General features: G+C 36.1%; 2 protein-coding genes across 3 annotated transcripts; one reads left to right on the forward strand and one right to left on the reverse strand.

The window, feature by feature from the left end:
* Positions 1-3,203: 3,203 nt before the first annotated feature.
* On the reverse strand, positions 3,204-8,052 carry rhogc (ras homolog gene family, member Gc). 2 transcript variants are annotated; one of them, XM_081365849.1, is made up of 2 exons: positions 6,285-6,620; positions 3,204-5,960 (listed from the first exon to the last, which is right to left on the reverse strand). In XM_081365849.1, the coding sequence occupies exon 2, from the start codon at positions 5,935-5,937 to the stop codon at positions 5,362-5,364; it is 576 nt and encodes a 191-aa protein (XP_081221975.1). In that variant the 5' UTR covers positions 5,938-5,960; positions 6,285-6,620; the 3' UTR covers positions 3,204-5,361. The 2 variants fall into 2 exon arrangements, with proteins under 2 accessions (XP_081221975.1, XP_081221976.1); XM_081365850.1 differs by lacking the exon at positions 6,285-6,620 and adding an exon at positions 7,904-8,052 and having other exon boundaries at positions 4,076-5,960.
* Positions 8,053-8,071: 19 nt separating this feature from the next.
* Positions 8,072-19,579, forward strand: micu2 (mitochondrial calcium uptake 2). Its single transcript, XM_081365848.1, has 12 exons — positions 8,072-8,281; positions 10,271-10,406; positions 10,926-10,957; positions 11,127-11,202; positions 11,347-11,394; positions 13,678-13,760; positions 14,285-14,338; positions 14,527-14,621; positions 16,873-17,044; positions 17,363-17,471; positions 17,620-17,777; positions 18,079-19,579. Exons 1-12 carry the CDS (start codon positions 8,084-8,086, stop codon positions 18,178-18,180), a joined length of 1,263 nt encoding a protein of 420 aa, XP_081221974.1. The 5' UTR covers positions 8,072-8,083; the 3' UTR covers positions 18,181-19,579.
* Positions 19,580-19,642: the final 63 nt, after the last annotated feature.

The following is a 19,642-nucleotide window of genomic DNA, read 5'->3' on the forward strand; positions in this document are numbered from 1 at the left end:
ATTACATAAAAAGTACAGTTTGCTTACTCAAGCTTAAGCTTTAAAATAAATAAAACCACTTGTTTTTTTGAAAAGCATACTACATTTTTTCCACACAGTGCTATCAAGAAGAACCGTTAAAGAATCGGATCGATAATCAGAATCGTCAGTGGCATTATTATTGATACAATCTGTGTTATTATTAGTAGTAGTTAAGGTGATTGAGTGCTGTATTTCAGTGTTTTACTTCTTTGTGTATATATATTTTAATAAAGACCCTGTTATTCTCAGTCCTTCATATAGCCCATGGGGGGGGGGGGGGCTTTTTTCAGGTCAGAGCAACTGCCCCTCAAAATTCCTGTGCACGTCCCTGGTTGCTTTGATGTTTATTTCCATATAGTTTATGGAGATAGCCTACCATACCTGAATGTTGGCTGTATAATGTTCATTCTTTATTATCTTAATGTTTTTGAGCAAAAACAAACACATTCATATTTCCTAAATTGCAATTAAAATCTGTCATAATTTACTTAACTTCTTGTCGTTCCACACCTGTGACCTTGTTTCTTGTCAGCAAAAAATAGGTCGGGTCAGGTCATCTTCATTTATAGCGCTTTTAACAATATACTGCTAGATTGTTTCAAAGCAGCTTTACAGTGATAATAGAAAATTACAGTAACAGAGATTGTTTTGGCTTTATAACAGCTCTAGAATAAAGTTATTGTCCAGCTAAAGTTAATTTTGATTGATTAATTCACTTCCGCTGCAAAGATCATTAGTTATTAACTTAGGGGCCGATTACACGACACCATTCTACAGAAAACACTTAATGCCCTCCGGCCTGCTCATCCGCACAAAACAGTGCCTGGTGGCTCGAGAACGCAAACCCTGAAATAGATTCCAAGGTGCAAGCCTTGAAAAATGTAGAAAAAAGGTTATCTCTGCGCAAACCTCAAAAATGCAAACCCGCGAAAACGCTGATGGCGTGCACATGCGCGTCACGTGTTTAGTCTACAGGTATGCGCGTTTGAATATATATTTGCGCAGGCGTGTAGTCCTTCTTTACAAACCAACCCTCAACAAACTACTTGTCTGGCCTTGAAAATGTATAATAAATAATTATTTATCGCTTCCGCATAGCCACGTGTAGCCTACCGCAATTATCATGACAAAGTTTTATCTGTACAGAGGTAAAGGGAAGGGAAGAAGGCCTTCACAGGGGAGAGACTAGTTGACACTTCAGGACTGCGTTGTCGTCGTGTCCAGGCGCAGGTCCTTCATCAGATCTGGATATGGCCTGGATCCGGCGGACTGCAGTAAACCTCGGGATAAACAGAGAGACTAATATTAGCGTAGACGGCCGCCATCCTTCTTATGATGTAACAAGTACATCAGGATTTATGGGAAGTGTTCCCGGTTCCGGCTGACCTATGCAGCCTAACATTGAATTATGGAAGTCTATAATGTGTTTGCTAAAGAGATGGGGTTTCAGTCTAGATTTGAACTGACAGAGTGTGTCTGCTTCCCGGACAATGTTAGGAAGACTGTTCCAAAATTTTGGTGCTAAATAGGAAAAGGATCTAGCAGTCGATTATGAACTGGACGGAATTTTGAGATCGCAATAGATGTGAAGGACTATAATGCGTTAAGAGCTCGCTCAAGTACTGGGGAGCTAGCCTAAATATTTTTAACAGCAATATTTAAAAATTTATACAATGCTTAATAGGGAGCCAATGCAGTGTTGACAGAACCAGGCTGATATGGTCATACTTCCTGGTTCTGGTAAGAACTCGAGCTGCTGCGTTTTGGACCAGCTGTAGTTTGTTTATTAAGCGTGCAGGGCAACCACCCATAATAGCATTACAATAATCTAGCCTTGATGTCATGAACGCATGAACTAATTGTTCCGCATTTGTCAATGAGAGCTTATGACGTAATTTAGATATATTTTTAAGATGGAAAAATGCGGTTTTACAGATACTAGGCCCGTGACAGATTGGTATGAAAGAGCACACCCAGATTCCTAACTGACGACGAAGACTTGACAGAGCAGCCTTTAAGAGTTAGACAGTATTCTAGGTTATTACGTGAGGACATTTTTTGTCCAATAATTAGAATCTCTGTTTTTTCAAAATTAAGTAGTAGGAAATTACTAGTCATCCTTTTTTTATATCACCTACGCATTCCGTTAATTTTGTGAATTGGTAAGTTTCGTCAGGGCGTGAAGAATTAGAGCTGAGTATCATCAGCGTAACAGTGAAAGCTAATGCCATGCTTCCTAATGGTATCTCCTAAGGGTAGGAGATATCTCCTATATTTACTGCTACAAAAGAAAAAAAGAAAGAAAAATATATATATTTTGAATATTGTTGTAAATAAAAAAATAAAAAAATGAGACAAAATGTGAAAATGTCTTATTTTATGTTTTAAGTCACACAGATTTGCATAAGGGTAAGTAAATGTTAAAAGAATTTTTATTTTTGAGTCAATTATCCCTTTAGTGACTATAAAGTTATGTTTTGCAATTGTCCCAACACTGATTGTGACATTTGTAAAGTAAAAGCTATAGTGTTTAAAAATAAAAGCAATAAACCAAACTAACTACTAACTAACCAACCACTTAACTAACACACATTAGTCTGATATTTTAAAATGTTTAATGTTTAATTTACTTGATATAATTTATATGTACTCAGAAGTGGACAATAACAAAGTACATTTACATGTTTTACTTGGAGTAATATTTGACCAGTAGTATCTGTACTTTCACTCAAGTAAGGAAGTTTTGTACTTTGACCACCTCTGTATGTACTATATCATAAATTATTGGTTTATAACACTGGTCTACAGCCAAAATGCTTTTGAAATAAATGTAGTCAAATTTTATTAATTCTTCTGGGTCACTGAGAACATAAATTATACTTAAAATTGTTGATTGGCTCTAGTTTTCAAGATATGCTATTGGGTCAGTATATATGACATTTACAATGTCGTAAAGCTGTTTTTCTGCATAATGGCAATGTTCATCTCATAGATTTTTTTTCACCGAACTGCAGATCAGTGAGCAACGAGCACAGCGAGCAATTTCACCAGCACACCATCATTGCTTCTAGACTATTGCTGGACAGTGACAAGAGATGCTCCATTTAATGAATGCAAGAGACAAGCCAAGAAGCACCGAAAAGACACTGAATAGGACTAAAATATGTACATAATAGTTTTTTGCCCTTTGTTTCATAATACATTTTATTTATAAAACCCTTTTGCTTTTTAAAGTTTTAACATTTTTTAAAGTGTTACATAAACAGGGCAGGTGAAAGGTACTATACACAATATAAAATGTAAAAATTGGAAACAACAGCCAATTAGTTAGTAATAGTCATTTGTGAATTCAGCACATAAAAATACATAATAGCACATTTTATCTCTGAAGCAAATGACCTCTAAAAAATTGTAGACCAGTGTCCAAAATAGACCAGATCCAAATATTAATATAATTTTACAATATTTGCTTTTCACTTTCTACTTCAGTCTTTTAATGACATTATCCACATATTAGGATTTATGAATTATTCTTATATTACACATATACTACTAACCAACCAAACTTTTTCCATAAAGGATAGTGGAATAATTATCAAATAAATATCAAAATATAACCTCTAATAACATTCATTTAAAAAAAAAAATCAAATATCTCTTAATTAATTTCACAGCATTATCCTGAGAAGTTACATTTTTTGATGTTTTGTTTCAATATTGTATTGTAAGATAAGATAGCAAACACTGAAATGTTACATCATCCATGTATGAGAAATGAACCGTGTGCCAACCAACCCCGGTCTCTCCTACTTTTTTGTGAAGGACAACCTGTCCCAAAATAAATTAAGCATTCAGGCCTAAACATTAGATCATTACTCTAAGAACAATGCCTCAACACAAATTACACATCCACAGCTGACGGTTTTGTTCATCTGTAAAAGCATTGTGAAGAACGTCAGAGAGATGCAGCTGTTCTTTCTTTCTCCCACTTGTTCTCTCTGCGTTTATACAGAGCGTCATGAACAAATCTGAGGTCAAAGAACCATTCTGTTTTACTTTAAAACTGGTTTATTTTCTCATGCAAGTGGAGGTATATTCTTAAACAATAATGACAGTTTCAAGAAATAAAAACAGCTTTAATACAAAAAAAGAAGAAAAAAAAAGAAATTAGTGTGGTATTGATGTCCTAAAAACAAAATCGTTGACAAAGCAGCCTTTGGCTAAAAAAAGAAACAGCTGATGTTTATTATACAAAAGGTAGACATTCAATATATAAAATGTAAATGTTGACCCAAATAGAAGCCTGAATGTTTGGAGTGTTTGTGTACATTAACCACAGTCTGGATGTTCCTTGTATAACAGAGATGTAAGACAAAGAGTATATCTCCTCCAATATTTCTTATTAGGGCACTTCATTGGAGTGTCAACATTCATGATAAAATACAAAATAATACAAATATTAGTGGCACTTCAGATTCAATAACAGGGTTGTAAATTTGAGGATTCAGGCACAACAAGCCAAATACAAAGATCTTCATTTCTACCCCAAGGGTTTTACAAAACAGCACTATATCCCTTCATTTACAGCTCAAGTAGGAGGCAGGTGAGCTACAGCAGCTCTCAGTACATTTTCAGCAGCCCTTTCCAGCAATAAATGTCAACTGGCACCCAAAGTAGCACCCTAAATGAAATGAGCCGAGGAAGGAGTTTGTGAGATGTACGGGCTGAGCCGCTAAAGGCACGATGGGATTACACAGCACTTCCTGAGCTGTCAATCGACCCTACAAAGGTCAGAGATCATTAACAGGCAACAATACAGGAAAAATGGCATGTTGTGGTAAGCATAGGCCATCAAACCTATAGTCCTTTGGGTCTCACATTAACATAGCACGCAAATTAGGGGGATTGCAAGCCCTCATAATTGTGTTAGCCTACTCATGCGGTAAGAGAAAGACAGCACCTTCATAAGACCTTCGGTCACATTAGACTGAATTTACACTTTGGTGCATGAAATATCCTCAGAGTGATTAAAATATGCTGGGGTTTTAAGGCATTGTAGGAAGGCAGAAGTTGCCGATGCCTGTAGTCCTTTAGACAAATCCACTCTGTCTGCCTGATTTTAGATTACAAAACCGTATTTAAGTCTTAGGTGATATGCATGTAAAGTTGAAACACAAACACACAAGCACGCACAGTCTCAATCTTCCTCATTATCAGCCTGTGCACCTATTGCTAACTGTAGTGTAGAGATACGAACAAAAAATGGTAGCAACACACGATCACATGACTAACTTACATTCCACCCTTCATAAAATCTTTCACACACACATCCTCATGTAGTTATAACAGCACACATTTCTTGGCGTGCTTCTTGGCGTTGGGGTAGAGAACGGCCCTGACTGCTTCGTTGAAGACCTCTCTCACTCCCTCCTGCAGAAGGGCTGAGCACTCCAGATATCGCACAGCACCTATGCTTCGGGCCAAAGCGCTGCCCTGCTGCGGAGTGGTGGGACTCATGCCCTGCTCCTTCAGCTTCTCCAGGGTCTCCTTGTCCCCCCGCAGGTCTCTCTTAGTGCCCACCAACAGCACGGGCACGCCGGGACAATGGTGGCACACCTCCGGGTGCCATTTATGCCTGACGTTGGCATGAGAGGAAGGACTTGCCACAGAGAAACAGATGATGAACACGTGTGTTTGTGGGTAAGAGAGGGTTCGCAGGCGGTCATACTCCTCCTGACCGGCCGTGTCCCACAGGTTAAGACTGACGGCGCGGCCATCCACACAGGTCTGAGTGCTGTAGTTGTCGAACACCGTAGGAATGTACTCGTCTGGGAAGGCATTGGTGGTATAGGAGATCAACAGGCAGGTCTTTCCCACTGCACCATCACCAACGACAACACACTTTATGGTCTGCATCTTGTTGCCTGGCACAGGGGTCCCTGTAAGAGAGAGAGATTTCATACCTCACTATACATGTACAAGACTTGGCAGATAACAGAACAGATGGTAAAACAGCAGATAATGTTAAGATAACTACACAGTAGGGAATACTAAATAGCAGTTTGTCTGTATAAGTTGACTTCATATTAGTTAATTTTCCAGGTTACACCTCTGTCAGCAACAAAGACCCAAAACAAAGTAAAAAATCTGCTCAGCTAGTACGTTAGCAGCTGATCTGTTAAATAAAACCGGCCATTATGGGATTCAGTAAGGCAGCATCACATACTCGTTGTTAAAAGTACATTTTTTAAAGTAAAACTCACTGTGTTTGGGTGGTCTGAAGAGCTGGATGAGTGTTTGCTTTGAGCTGCTCAAGTTTCCATCATCGCAGCGGCAAAGGCGCTTTGCTAACCGACTAGCGGATGAGCTTCACATTAATCAGTTATTAAACATTAGCAAACAATTCCTGAGGGTGTGTAACTACGCGTAACAACCGCTTAAACCTGAAACACATCGAAAGTCTCGAAATACTTTCATATGACCACCATTTATTGTAATTAAGGCAAATTGTTCTGTGTGTATCGCAGTCCTTTTCTCTCACTGGCTCATTCTTCAACTAAACGGAGACGACATAGAGAAACACGCCCATGTCGCAAAGCCTATGGGAAATGTAGTTTCAGAGTAAAAAATAAAAAAAAATTATTTACATTTATGTAGTCATAAATGCTTATGATTAATAATAAAAATGTGAATACAATTAATATTAACACAAGTATTGTTTATGGTATTACTTTACTAAATTGGACTAACTTGTAGGCCTATAATGGTTTCAGCACGTTCTACCTTCTAGGTGTCTTTTTATGACATTATCCACTTGTAGGTCACATATGTAATTAAATCAAATCTCAATATGAATGCAGTCCTTTTCTTTCACTAGCTCATTAACTTACGGCATATGTTGCAAAGGCTAATGGGAAATGCATTGTAGTTTCAGAGTAATAACTACACAACATTACATATGTGTAGAGGTTTTGTCTTTTATTTTGATAAATGCTTTTAATCAACTAACGTAAATGTACCGTAAACGTATTACATCAAGAGCAATGTATATTTTGCCAGTTCACCACTAGCTAAATCTCACTTTGTTACAATTTATTTAAGGTTTCCTTGTTACAGTGTAATTATACATTTAAATACAAAAAAAAAAAAATCAACTACATAGCCTAGGGTTTAGGGTTTGGTTTAGGGTTAGTTGCGTGTAATTATGCATAATTTACTGTTATTAGTATAACAAGTAGGCTAGCTACATGTAGCATGTGTTAACATGCACATGTTACATCTAACATGTGTTACAAGGACACTAAATAAAACATTTTATAATAAAAAAGTGTTACCGCTAACTTAAAGGCTATTCAAAGAGTGAGCAGAATAGGGCTAAACGTCAGAGTTATGCATTTTCAACTAATTATCAAATTATCAACTAATAATTAATCATGCAAAAATAAATAAATAAAAATTAGGATGTAGCATGAGGTGATTAAAAGGTCGCCTATTTACCTGTTTCTTGTGTTTCAGAATGTGGACTTCACCCCTCCCCATCCTTTCTTCCTTTTCATCTCATCTCATCATGGCTATCAATAGCTATATAGTCATAAATGTCTATTTATAGAACAGCAGGCCTCTTTCATTGTCCCATAAGCCGCACAAAATATTTTAAATATTTGTTTTCATTAAAGCTGAGCAATTACCACGATATCATGTTTTATAAATTCAGCGTGCCTTGCCTGAAACTTCTAAGGAAGATGATCGTCTGAAGAATACTGTTTAAGATCACTTCTCCTAAATTAACCGGAGATTATGTCCCGTTTAGTAAAAAATGTACACAGAGTGCCTAAAATTACTATGAGTAAAATGACTAAAGCATCATCAATGTTTAATTTACCTGTACAACTCGTTTGCACTGCAAGGTGCGTCTTCCATTATAATCAACTTTCCACGAGCTCGCGAGCAAAATGTAGTTATGATGTGCGCCTGATAGGGGCGACAAATCACCGACTCTTATCACTCTAACTCCACTATTGACCAAAGAAGACTGATAAAACATACTTCCCGTAGTAGAATAATGGCGACTTGGGCCAGGTTAGGCGCTAGTTGGCGGAACGCAGTGAGAGGTTTGTGGCCTCTCAGAAGTGTATGGTACAGTCGTGCTGTTGGAGCGGGTCTACTAGGCTCTGTTGTAGCTGGCGGATTTATTCACCATAACAATGAACCCAGACGGACACTTTGGCCACACATCGTGTACGCGGAGGAGGTCACGAAGGTAAACAAACTTCTCTAAGCAGAGACAACTTTTAAAACAACCTCTTAACTTTTTAAATCGTCGTGTTGTCCGAGAAGTTAAAAGCATAACAGACTCACTGTCTTTTTGTTCGTAGTCACTAAAATTATACTTCGTTTATGTACACATTTTTTTAATAGTTTGGATAGTTACACTGTTGCCATCACGTTCTGTCTGTATGCTGTCACAGCAAACTGTAACATACAGTCATGGTCAAAATTATTGGCACCCTTGGTAAATATGAACGAAGTAGCCTGTAAAAATACATTTGCATTGTTAATCTTTTGATCTTTAATTTAAAAAAAAAAAAAAATCTAACCTTTCATTGAAGTAAAATAATTGAAAATGTGAGGAAAATCTCTCTGTCTATCTCCAATAGACTTTGGCCACAATTAATGGCACCCTTTTATTCAATACTTTTTGCAACCTCCTTTTGGCAAGATAACAGCACTGAGTTTTCTCCTATAATGTCTGATGAGTTTGGAGAACACCTGACAAGAGGTCATTCCGTCATACATAATCTCTCCAGATCCTTCAGATTCCCAGAGACATGTTGGTGCTTCTCTTCAGTTCACCCCACTCATTTTCTATAGGGTTCAGGTCAGGGGTTTAACCGTGTACCGTTTGTATGTTTAACCGTGGGCATGGGGTACTTTTTTATCCCTGTATGCACCAAAACCCATCTGGTGGGTTTGTTGGCAAAAAGCTCTATTTTAGTTTCATCTGACCACAGAAACTGGTCCCATTCAAACTTTCCTCATTGCCGTGCATTAGACAGTATATAGACACACGTCCTTTTCCAGGCAGATTTGTAACATTTTTAGTTGATTGGAACTGTATTGCCCTGATGGTGGAAATGGGTATTTTCAGTGTTTTAGCTATTTTCTTATAGCCACTTTCTATTTTGTGAAGCTCAATAATCTTTTGCTGTACATCAGAACTATTCTTTGGTTGTTCTCATTGTAATGGATGATTAAGGGAATTTGAACTTTGCATTTCCTCATATTTATACTCATATGAAACAAGAAGTCATGGCTAGACAATTTCATGTTCCTAATCACCCTGGTCTGCTAAAAAAAATGCAAATATGAATAGGAATATACTTCAAAGATATTTTCCTCATAAGGATTTCATGGGGGTGCCAATAATTGAGGCCAACGTGTTTTGGAGAAAAATATTTATTTCATAACAAGATGATTCATGTTATCATTTCATCATGATTCAGTTTAAACTGGTTTAAGGTAATCTTACAATCACAGTGTTTACATTGGTTAAAGAGAGATAATAAATCTTGAGTTCACATTTAAAGATCATCGAATCATATTTGCTGCAATCATTTTTACCACTGTGCAAATTTGCCCCCTCCCCCTGCTATTATTTTAGTATTATTTGTATACTATAATATAGTATTTATTAATATTTTAAATTAGCTTTTATTTTTTTTACATTTTCATATGGTTTTCATTTTATATTATGTTTCAGTATTATTTGCATGTATGTCTTTTCTATTAGTTTTCTATTTCCATTTAACTTTAATTTATTTTTATTTCAGTTTGTTTTAGTAATTTTAGTACTTCAACTTCAACTTATTTCAGTTAGCTGACAAGGCAACTTTGTTTCCATTTTATAAGGTTAAGATTTTCATCTTATTTTTATATTTCATTTCAGCTTTATTTCTATAAACAAAACTATTTTAATAGTTTTAGTTTTAATTAACAATCACAACACTGCTCCCCTGTTGTCCCTTAAAAAGTCATAGAATTGCCTCTTGCTCTTTGTGTAAAATGATACTGAACTTTCCAGTTAGACATTATTTAAACACTATTCAAGTTATTCAAGTAAAGATAAGCGGTCATAATTCTAATGTCTCAAAATATTCTAGAGGCCAGTTTAAGCTCTTGACACAATGCAATTGCACAGTTCATGAATGCAACTTGTACTCTTTCTTTTCATTTTGGTATGTCTGTAAAGAAAGAGGAGATCAAAGTACCACAAGTGTCAATGAGACGACTGCGGTTTAACCAGTTTGCCTCCATGATCTATGAAGAGGAGCCATACATGACACCCAGAGACTTCCTCCATTCAGTCTTGATGGAGAAAGTGGATTGTAAGTGACATACCATCATATGAATGTGCAAAAACTCAAAAAGAGACATGCACTAGGGGGAGGCACTATTATGTATAAATTAGAATGTGATATTGTGCATTCCTATTCTATTGGACTAAATAGAATATAGCTTTTATGTTTACTTTAGGATGACAGTTTTTACCTTTACGAAAAGTGCATACTTTAATATTTCTCTGCTTAAATGTATCTCTTTATGTGGACTACTATCAAAATACACCAAGACCCTAAATTGCTGACACATGCAGCCTTCCCCTCTCTTTCACTTACACTCTCATTTATATTAACATGTTTCTGGTTTGAGTGTACATCCGAGTGAAAACGCTGTTTATCTGGAAGTAATCACCTCTGCGTGTTAGGCCTTGTATTCATAAAGTAAGCATAATGTACTTCAGGATCTCTCCAAACACCAACTACAGACCTCAAAGCTATTTTTTTTTCAGTTAATTTTCACTATGCTGCAAAATATTGTTACAACAACTTGTGATCTTCCTCTTACAGGCAAACTTAAGAAAAAGATCCTGACCAAAGCAGTAAGTTCATATTGTTAGTTCAAAATGAATGTTGCTCCGAAGACAAATATACTAGCCTTAAACAAATACCATTAATATATGATCATATGTGATGTGATGTGTGATTGTACTGAAAGTCTTACAGATACAATTAAAGCTTTGCCTTATTATCTGATTGGTCGACTCACAGGATGTGGACGATATGATAAGGGTGGCTTCCAGGGCTGAGGCAGGAAATCTCCTGTTTAGAGGAATCGGAGACAAAGGTATATGTTGAGCGAACACATGCCTCATTGAGGAAATGTCACAATTAAAATTTAATTTTGAATATGCTGTTTCTGTTTACATAATTGAGTGTTTTAATTAACAAAATTAACATTGAATATCCTTGTCTGAACAATTATTTTCAGGGCTGATCTCTTACACAGAGTACCTGTTTCTCCTCACTATTCTTACAAGTAAGTATTCCTGGCCTTTTTTTTTTTTTTTTTTACATCATTTCATAAAGAGTTTTCTATCAGCTACATCAGTTTCCCGTCCTTGGAACCAGATATTTTTGTGATGTTCGTCAAAATTCGTCTGCACCATCCTGCACTGCTGATGAATTCACAGCATCATGGCAAAATTAATTTTAGCTGAGTTTGCAGTATTATTTGAATGCAATAAGAAAGAGAGACTGGCCTTTGTGAAATAATACATGCACAATAATTAGACAATGCATCATTGTCCTTGCTGGTTGCATGCCACATTAAACATACAGTATGACAATATAGTCCAACTTGGGAACAAAAATAATTTGAGAGATTTGATGACTTGCTTTCTCACAAGTAAAAAAAAAAAAAAGACACAATCATTAAGTGGACTCAAAGCCAAAATATTTCCTTATGATTTTCATTCCTAGTCTCAAAAGTCACAGAAGATGGGTAGAAAGACAATTTAATCACTGTTTAATCACTTTCTGGTTTGGCACCAAAATTTACTGGATCTCATTCACTAACTTGTGCGTGAAATCAGCATATGAATGTTTTCATGAACAAATCATGATTCATCAATAATTTTCATTCTAGAATTTATTTCAAATTTACGAACAAAATGTAGGAACAACTGAAACCACTCGTTTGCAAAAATCACATATGCCTGGTGGCCTTATAAATGTTAAGATTTAATAATAATTTTATACATGGATATAGGCCTTAAAGTGCCCCTATTATTCTATTTTAAAGGTTCCTAATTGTTTTGGGGGTCTCCTACAACAGGTTTACATGCATCAAAGGTCAAGAAACACTAATTTTCTCATAATATATATTGCACATCACCACATTTTTCAATGATTCTCAAACAACTCGTCCGATGATTCAGTTTCTCTAAATCCCTCCTCTCCGCAAGCTACTCTGCTCTGATTGGCCAGATGGCCCAGTCTGTTGTTATTGGTCTACCTCTTACAGCGTCTGTCGGAAGCGAAACGGCCATTACCATAACTAAACTTCAGCTCTTCCTAAAGCTCAGCGATTGCACACTGTAAACTAAAGACAGTAATGATGGCGTAGATTTTTTCATATCAATCCGAGCGCAAGTCCGATGATGAAACATTGGAAGAACTAATTATTCACCCCGAACCTCCATCGCATGGACGACTGAGCAGGACGTTTCTCAGTGATACGTTACTCAGTTTGACGTACGTTATGAGATGATGTCATTGTAATTCCTTACCATCAGCATTAACAAGTGTATTTCCATCAACAAACCAATGTGTATATTTCTAATTTATTGTGGTGTACATATGGGAACTGTGTAGCTGAGCTGAGCACTAACGTGAATGACTGATGTAACATTAAAGTTTGTAAAGCAAATCTTGCTCCATAATTTATCATTACTTAAAGTAGTAAGAACAACAGACAATCTGCATTAAAATGAATTTTAGCTAATTGTGGGCCCACAGCTGATAAGCAGAAATATTTCAGTAAGACGTGAGTTGCCGGTTAACCAGAGACCATAATAATATAAAAACACAAAACGACATATTTTTAACACCTGGTAGAAAATATATAAATCGATAATTAATCATACTTACATTATTTACAGGTTGTGACTCTGAGGGTCAAGCTGGTCCAAATAATGTGGGTACTGTCCCCTCTTTAATGGATAGGAGTTTTGTAAATCCCATTTAGACCTCACAGAGATCACAGAGAAGCAATTAAAAGCAAACATTCACATCCTCATCCTTTGGAAGGGTTTAAAAAGAGAATTTGCATGAATTGACATGTACACAACACGAACACAATGAATTAGGTGAAATTTTCCTGTGCGTATAAAAACGAATAATTCACGCAGCTATTAGTGATTGAGACCCACTGTTCTTAAACTGCTTGAGTACAATCAGAATATTGTCTAAAAATCTAACAATCCTATTTTTGGTGAGTTTGCAGTAGGTCTGTACTTGAATAGATGCACATTTGGTGTACAAAAAGTTAAGTACCAGCAGTTTTAGTCCAGTTCTACAAGTTTAGAGCCCTATGTTAAAGATTTGCTACTTTGCCGGCAAAGCCAAAAATACTGCATCTTCACTCAGTGCTTGCTGTGAAACTATACTGGAATATACTGTATTTACCATAACATCACAATTATATCATAGTTGTATTTGTGATATTTACTGACAATGGGGCAGCTTATACCCGTTAGTCTTTTCCTCCTTGTAGCCAGTATCCATTGATTTACTCTGTTTAACTGCATTGTGATTCCAGAACCTCAAACAGGATTTCATATTGCTTTCAAAATGCTTGACATTGATGGCAATGAGCATGTGGACAAGAAGGAATTTCAGAAGGTATGACATGTCTCGTCACACGTTTTCTCATACTCAAATTGATAAGTGCAAATGTGAAAAAAAAAACTAAAAACAACAACTTTTTTTCTTGTAAATTTATATGAATTTAACTAAGAAAGTTCTCCTGACTGGATTTATTCATTATGGAATGTAAGTAGTGTGGTCATTAGGGTCTGTCTGCTTTGTGTTTCTGTTAATGCTGGCATGAGATGAGACCAGTGTGCACCAGGTATGTGGGAATGGTTGATGCATGATTGGTGCATGATTGGAGCATCAGAAAAAATGTTTTAATTGAATTATGTCTGGTCTATTCACAAACATGGTATCAGTGTGCCATGTGGTGCAGAAGATTCACATAAGCTCAAAAAGCTATATGAATAGACTCATCATTTTTCTTCAGAGCATATCTACACCCCACTGCCACTTAACACACAAACACATGCATAAACACTAGAGAATATCTAAGTAAATCAGTTATTTGAATGTGCATGACTTCTTTTACTAACTTTACTCTCTTTTTGAAGCTGAAGAAAGTTATTCGACCGAGGAAAGAGCTGCTAAGGCAGGGTGGGACAGAGGTGCGTACATGTTTAAGTTCAGCAACTTTGCATGTTATATGGGAGATTTAGAATTTGTTATTCTTATTTTCTGTATAGAAACACTTCTTAGTTGTGTTCAATATCAAAGTTCAGTTGTTGTATATCTTTATAAACACATTTGTTACATTTAGATGTTTAGGCAAACAGCATTGTCTGTTTCTCTACAGATTTCAGACAGTGACAGTGAGGTCAACACTACACTACAGGTTTTCTTCTTTGGGAAAAATGGCAAGGAAAAACTCCACTACAAAGATTTTTGCAGGTAAAGCAGCATTACCCAAAATGCACACTACCTCTGGTTACTTTAGCATGTTTAAGTGACTGTGTGATTATTAAAAATTATAGTTGTGTGGTATCTGTAATATTAGGCTATTTGACCTTAAATTTGTGTTATAATATAAATCTGTAAACTTCTCACTAGTGATGATCAGTTATAATCAGAAGTTATTTGTTGCCTTCACTATGATGTTTCCACCAGTGGGGATTTCTTTAAGACTGCAAGGGAAGCTCGGCTTCCCCTATAATGTCAAAACAATTTATGGTCAAATATGTACTATTGTGTTAACATTTTATTGACTAAAAATGCGTTACAAAACGTTAATCTCAAAGACGAGTTCGTTCAGAATCAGCTACATACAGCAGGTCGGCTGACTCGATCACCTTCTCATACATTCCCGTAGCGACACAGACAGTGCATTTCCCTGTTGAAGCCCAGCGTCCATTGACTTCTATGGGGCTGCTCTGAACAGTTTTTTTCAGCGCTTCGAAACTAGACGGTCATTGGATAAATGCTGCGATTATGTCCCGCCCACGGACGCTCAGCGTCTCTGGGGGTGAATGAGGAGTGGGCTGGCCCGGACTCCGGGCTTCCGCGTGATGATTGGAGGGGCTGCATCTCCTTTTGATTGACAGCGATTTCATACAATAAAAAGTTCGAGCTCAGTCCCATCGCGGATTTTTCAAGTGATAGTCAAAAGATAAACTGCTGCTACCTCTTTCTTGGTATTTGCTTGTCGAAATTGCTAGCCATTTTTCATAATACATTTCACACAATTATACATTTATACCTTTATTATATTATTACTTATCCTATTATATTTTTTATAATATTATTAGTAATAATTAAAACAATAATTATTAAAATAATTAAAAATAGCCTATATATTATTAGTAGTATTATTATTATACTTTATTATATTGTTATTTATACCTTTATTATATTATTACATTTATACAATTATACCTAACACTGCTGGCCATTCAGAGGACACACTGGTCAAGTCACCTAGTTGGAACGATATAGGGTCACAGAGCATTTTCTTGAAAAGGAACGTTGGGCAGAATTTACGTATAAATAAATGGACAATTTTTATGATGTAGGCCGAAAATGAGCTTCCCCTCTTTGAAAGACCAGCAGCCGCCACTGGTTTCCACTCACTTATTTCCTTTATGTATTGTTACAAAAATAACATAATTGATTCTGAATAGTGTTAAGTGTAGACATGAGATTAGCAGAATACAGCAACATAAGATCGATAGGTCTATTAGATTGTTTTTATGTTTTGAAAGTCTCTTATATTCACCAAGGCTGCATTTATTTGATAGAAAAACAGTAATATTTGACATATGATTACAATTTAAAACAACTTTTTCCTATTTTCCTATATATTAAAATATAATTTACTCCTGTAATGAAAGGGCTGAATTTTCAGCATTATTACTCCAGTCTTCAGTGTCACATGTTCCTTCAGAAATCAGTCTAAAATGCTGATTTGGTGATCAGTAAGCATTTACTGATGCTTAATTATTATCAATGTTAAACATATAGGCCAGATTTACTAACAGCATGTGCCAGCGCAAACCCTCTTTTGGCGTTAAAAAGCTACTGTCATCAGGATTTACTAAAGATATGCAGTGAAAAATTTGTGGACACATTTTGCGGCTGACCTTATTGCATATGCATTTGTAGGGTTTTCCCTTTCAGACGCAAAATTTATGGGAGGAGAGTATTTAAATGGATTACGCAACATGATTTGCTAAAGTATGTGCTAGTCAATGCCCCAAAAAAGCATGACTTAAACCAGACGCTAATTTGCGCTGCTCTCTAGATTGCATTGGTCATTATGGAAATGATCCGTGTTCTTTAATTTGCACGTTGTTAGTAGATCACTCCCATCGGCGCTTTTATGGGATTGTGCTCTCACACTCATTTGACCTGTTGGGTAAATCTGGCCCATAATATTTTTGAGGAAACTATTTAAATATTAAAAAAATGTGCAGGATTATTTATTAAATAGAAAGTTCAAAAGAACATCATTTATTTAAAATAGAAATCAATTTAATGCATCCTTGATGAATAAAAGTATTAATTTTCTTCAAAAAAAATTACATTTAAAACAAACATTGTTCAAAGTAAGCCGGGTAACTCATCTCCTGTCTACCAACTATCCTGTGATTTAACTTTTGTTTAGCCTTGAGAGATATTTCAAGGATTTTGTTTTGGTTTTGTGTAGTTTTATGGAAGATCTGCAGGCGGAGGTTCAAGAAGTTGAGTTCCTGCGGTTTTCTAAAGGGATGAAGACCATGAGGCGGGAGGACTTTGCTGAATGGCTGCTTCATTACACCAATGAAGAGGACAATGAGGCATACTGGGACAACATGAGGAAGAGGATCCCCACTGGACAGGTAACATGTTTTAAAAGGGTCGAAGGGTGCCTTCGAGTCAAAAAAGTTGAACTACTGATTTAGAGAACTCTGGAACCTGTTTACCTGAATGCCAACTGCCATTTATAATAAAACCATCAACTGGCTGAAATATCTTGTGAAAGACATGGTCATTACATTATACATTTAATTTAAATTGTAATATCAATTTAAAAGAAAACGTTATTTATAACAACCTAAAATAAAGATCTTGTGCATTTGTAGCATCCTGTAACATTATAATTCCATTAGTTTATTTTAAAATGTCTTGTGAAAGTGTCTGTTTTTTGTCTTTGTCAGAGCATCACCTTTGATGAATTTAAAGCATTCTGTCTCTTTACCAATAATCTGGAAGACTTCGCCTTCTCAGTAAAAATGATTAATGATGCCAACAAGCCAATAGGAATGGGTAAGACTGATCTGGATGACAATAGTTTTAACTTCTAATAAGACATAGCCTAACTGATTGTCATTAATACATTTCTTGACATTTTCCAAGTTGTGTTGATTGCGTCATTAAAATGCATAGCAATCTCCCTCACTATGTTGCTCTATAGCTCAGTTTAAGCGAGCGGTGAAGATAGCGACAGGCCACGACCTTTCAGAGAACGTTTTGGACACCGTTTTTAAGATCTTTGACCTGGACGGGGACAACTGTCTGAGTGATAAAGAGTTCCTCAATGTGATGAAAGACAGAGTACTTCGTGGACTCAGGGTGAGAAACCATTTAGCCCTTTAATTGATAATGAATTATTCATTTGCAGAATTGTATTTATTTCATTTACAATGTTGTGCTAAAATTAATCATTTCATAAAAATCATTAGAGTTATTGGTAGTAGATTCTGACATAAATTCTAATGTCGATGCTGATAATAATACTCATGATGGACATTAATCTGAAGAGCAGTTATAGCCCAATCTTGTGACAGTAGTTGTTAATCTGTGTGAATGTGTGTAAGTGGCTCAAAGCAGCAACCGGTAGACTTACTGTAGATTGCACCTGTGTGTTGCATAGGTTCAGCCCCAGCTGGGTATTTCTGGTTATTGGAAATGTGTAAAAAGAGAGACGCTGCAAGGAGCTCAAGAGGCACTCCGTGAAACCGGCAGTCCTGTCTGACACAGGAAGAGGTCTGGCTCTGAGTATGTGGTTAGCCGTATGTGCTAATACTGGCAATTCCATATACTTCTGGGGAGGAAAATGGTACATAATTAATTCCTTACAAGCACCAGGGCTCGTTAGTTGTACTGTCAGTTAAACCATAATCATGTCCTTTAAAAAGTTTACATGGGTCCAGAGAATATTGCTTTTAAAGTGATATTACCTTTGATCCAAAACATATCAAATACTTGGAATTAAGATTTTAAACAATCTTTTATATAAAAATTGGTTTCATGATTGGTTTGTTTTCTGTTTTTGTTTTATTGAAAATCTGTGATGTGTTCTTCGGCCTTGAATTTGTGAAATGGCCTGTGTACACTCCAACAAGATTACACTGTCTTTTTGTGATTTTTCTTATGTGGATTGCTAACTATTTAATAGTTAACATGTTTAATTATATTTAGCCTTTGGTATTGGGATGTGGTGTTGTTTACATATAACCTCTATGTAAATCTTTTCTGTTATATAAGATTGTAATCTAATCTAATTCAAAGTTTGAAATATGCAATTATTACCCCAAAACTCTAATCTAGAACACTTATGTACTGGAATTAGTTGCTTTTGGGGCTGTTTTGTGACTGAACATATGAGCTATTCCATCTTAAGTAAGCACATTGTAAAACTTTTTTTAACAGAGTTTTGTCCTTTTTGGGTTTCATTTGTGAAATTGAAATTAGACTATAAATACAGTTCTCTTCTTTTAAATGTAAAGACTCCATGTAAGAGCCCATGTGGTATCTTGATGACAATCTGTTTAACTCTGTTTAATCTGTGTGTTTTTTTCAGTTATTGTTGGTTGTTGTACCATATACTTGCTATTTTTATTTCTAAAATGTTCAATCTTAAAAAAAAAAATGCTACAATTTTTCATTAATAATCATGTGGTAACTAACATTATCAATTACTTGAAATATCATGGTGATTAAATGCTCTGAAAAAGTACATATATAATTTGCATAATTATGTTTACGTTTTCACCATACCTTTGTTGTCTTTGTAAACGTAAATAAGCTTGCCTTTTAATCGACGTCTGCAAAATGCAATTTATTCCACATTGAAGCACTTTGAAAATAACTTATTTAATAATTCTTATATGTAACTGCTATTATCACAGTTAGCTATACATGGACAGTTTTAGTTAAAGTTCAAGTTGTTAAACTAGTGAGTGAGTCTGGACTCTGAAACTTGCAGCCGTTGAAAACTCTTTGAAGATGCGGCTCGTGACGTCAGGAACGCTCTCGCGCTCTGGCTCACAATTGGTCCAGGGATGCTGCGCGAGAGCTCTTGTCACCCGAGCAGCCGCCGCGCGCTGGCCAAGACTCTTGCATCTCTCAAACAAAATATTCTCTTTTACACTCCCAAAACAAACGGACTGACAGCGTCGACAGCAATACACTACTTCCAAAACCAAACGTCGCTG

This window comes from Scardinius erythrophthalmus (genome assembly GCF_964197995.2).
Source record: "Scardinius erythrophthalmus genome assembly, chromosome: 5".
NCBI classification, from domain to species: domain Eukaryota; kingdom Metazoa; phylum Chordata; class Actinopteri; order Cypriniformes; family Leuciscidae; genus Scardinius; species Scardinius erythrophthalmus.

Bases quoted from the DNA above. Each gene is read 5' to 3' on its own strand.
- rhogc (XM_081365849.1), bottom strand. From the start codon at position 5,937: ATGCAGACCATAAAGTGTGTTGTCGTTGGTGATGGTGCAGTGGGAAAG.
- micu2 (XM_081365848.1), top strand. From the start codon at position 8,084: ATGGCGACTTGGGCCAGGTTAGGCGCTAGTTGGCGGAACGCAGTGAGA. The intron at 13,761-14,284 runs GTATGACATGTC...CTCTTTTTGAAG, and splicing joins ACAAGAAGGAATTTCAGAAG to CTGAAGAAAGTTATTCGACC. The intron at 17,472-17,619 runs GTAAGACTGATC...GTTGCTCTATAG, and splicing joins CAACAAGCCAATAGGAATGG to CTCAGTTTAAGCGAGCGGTG.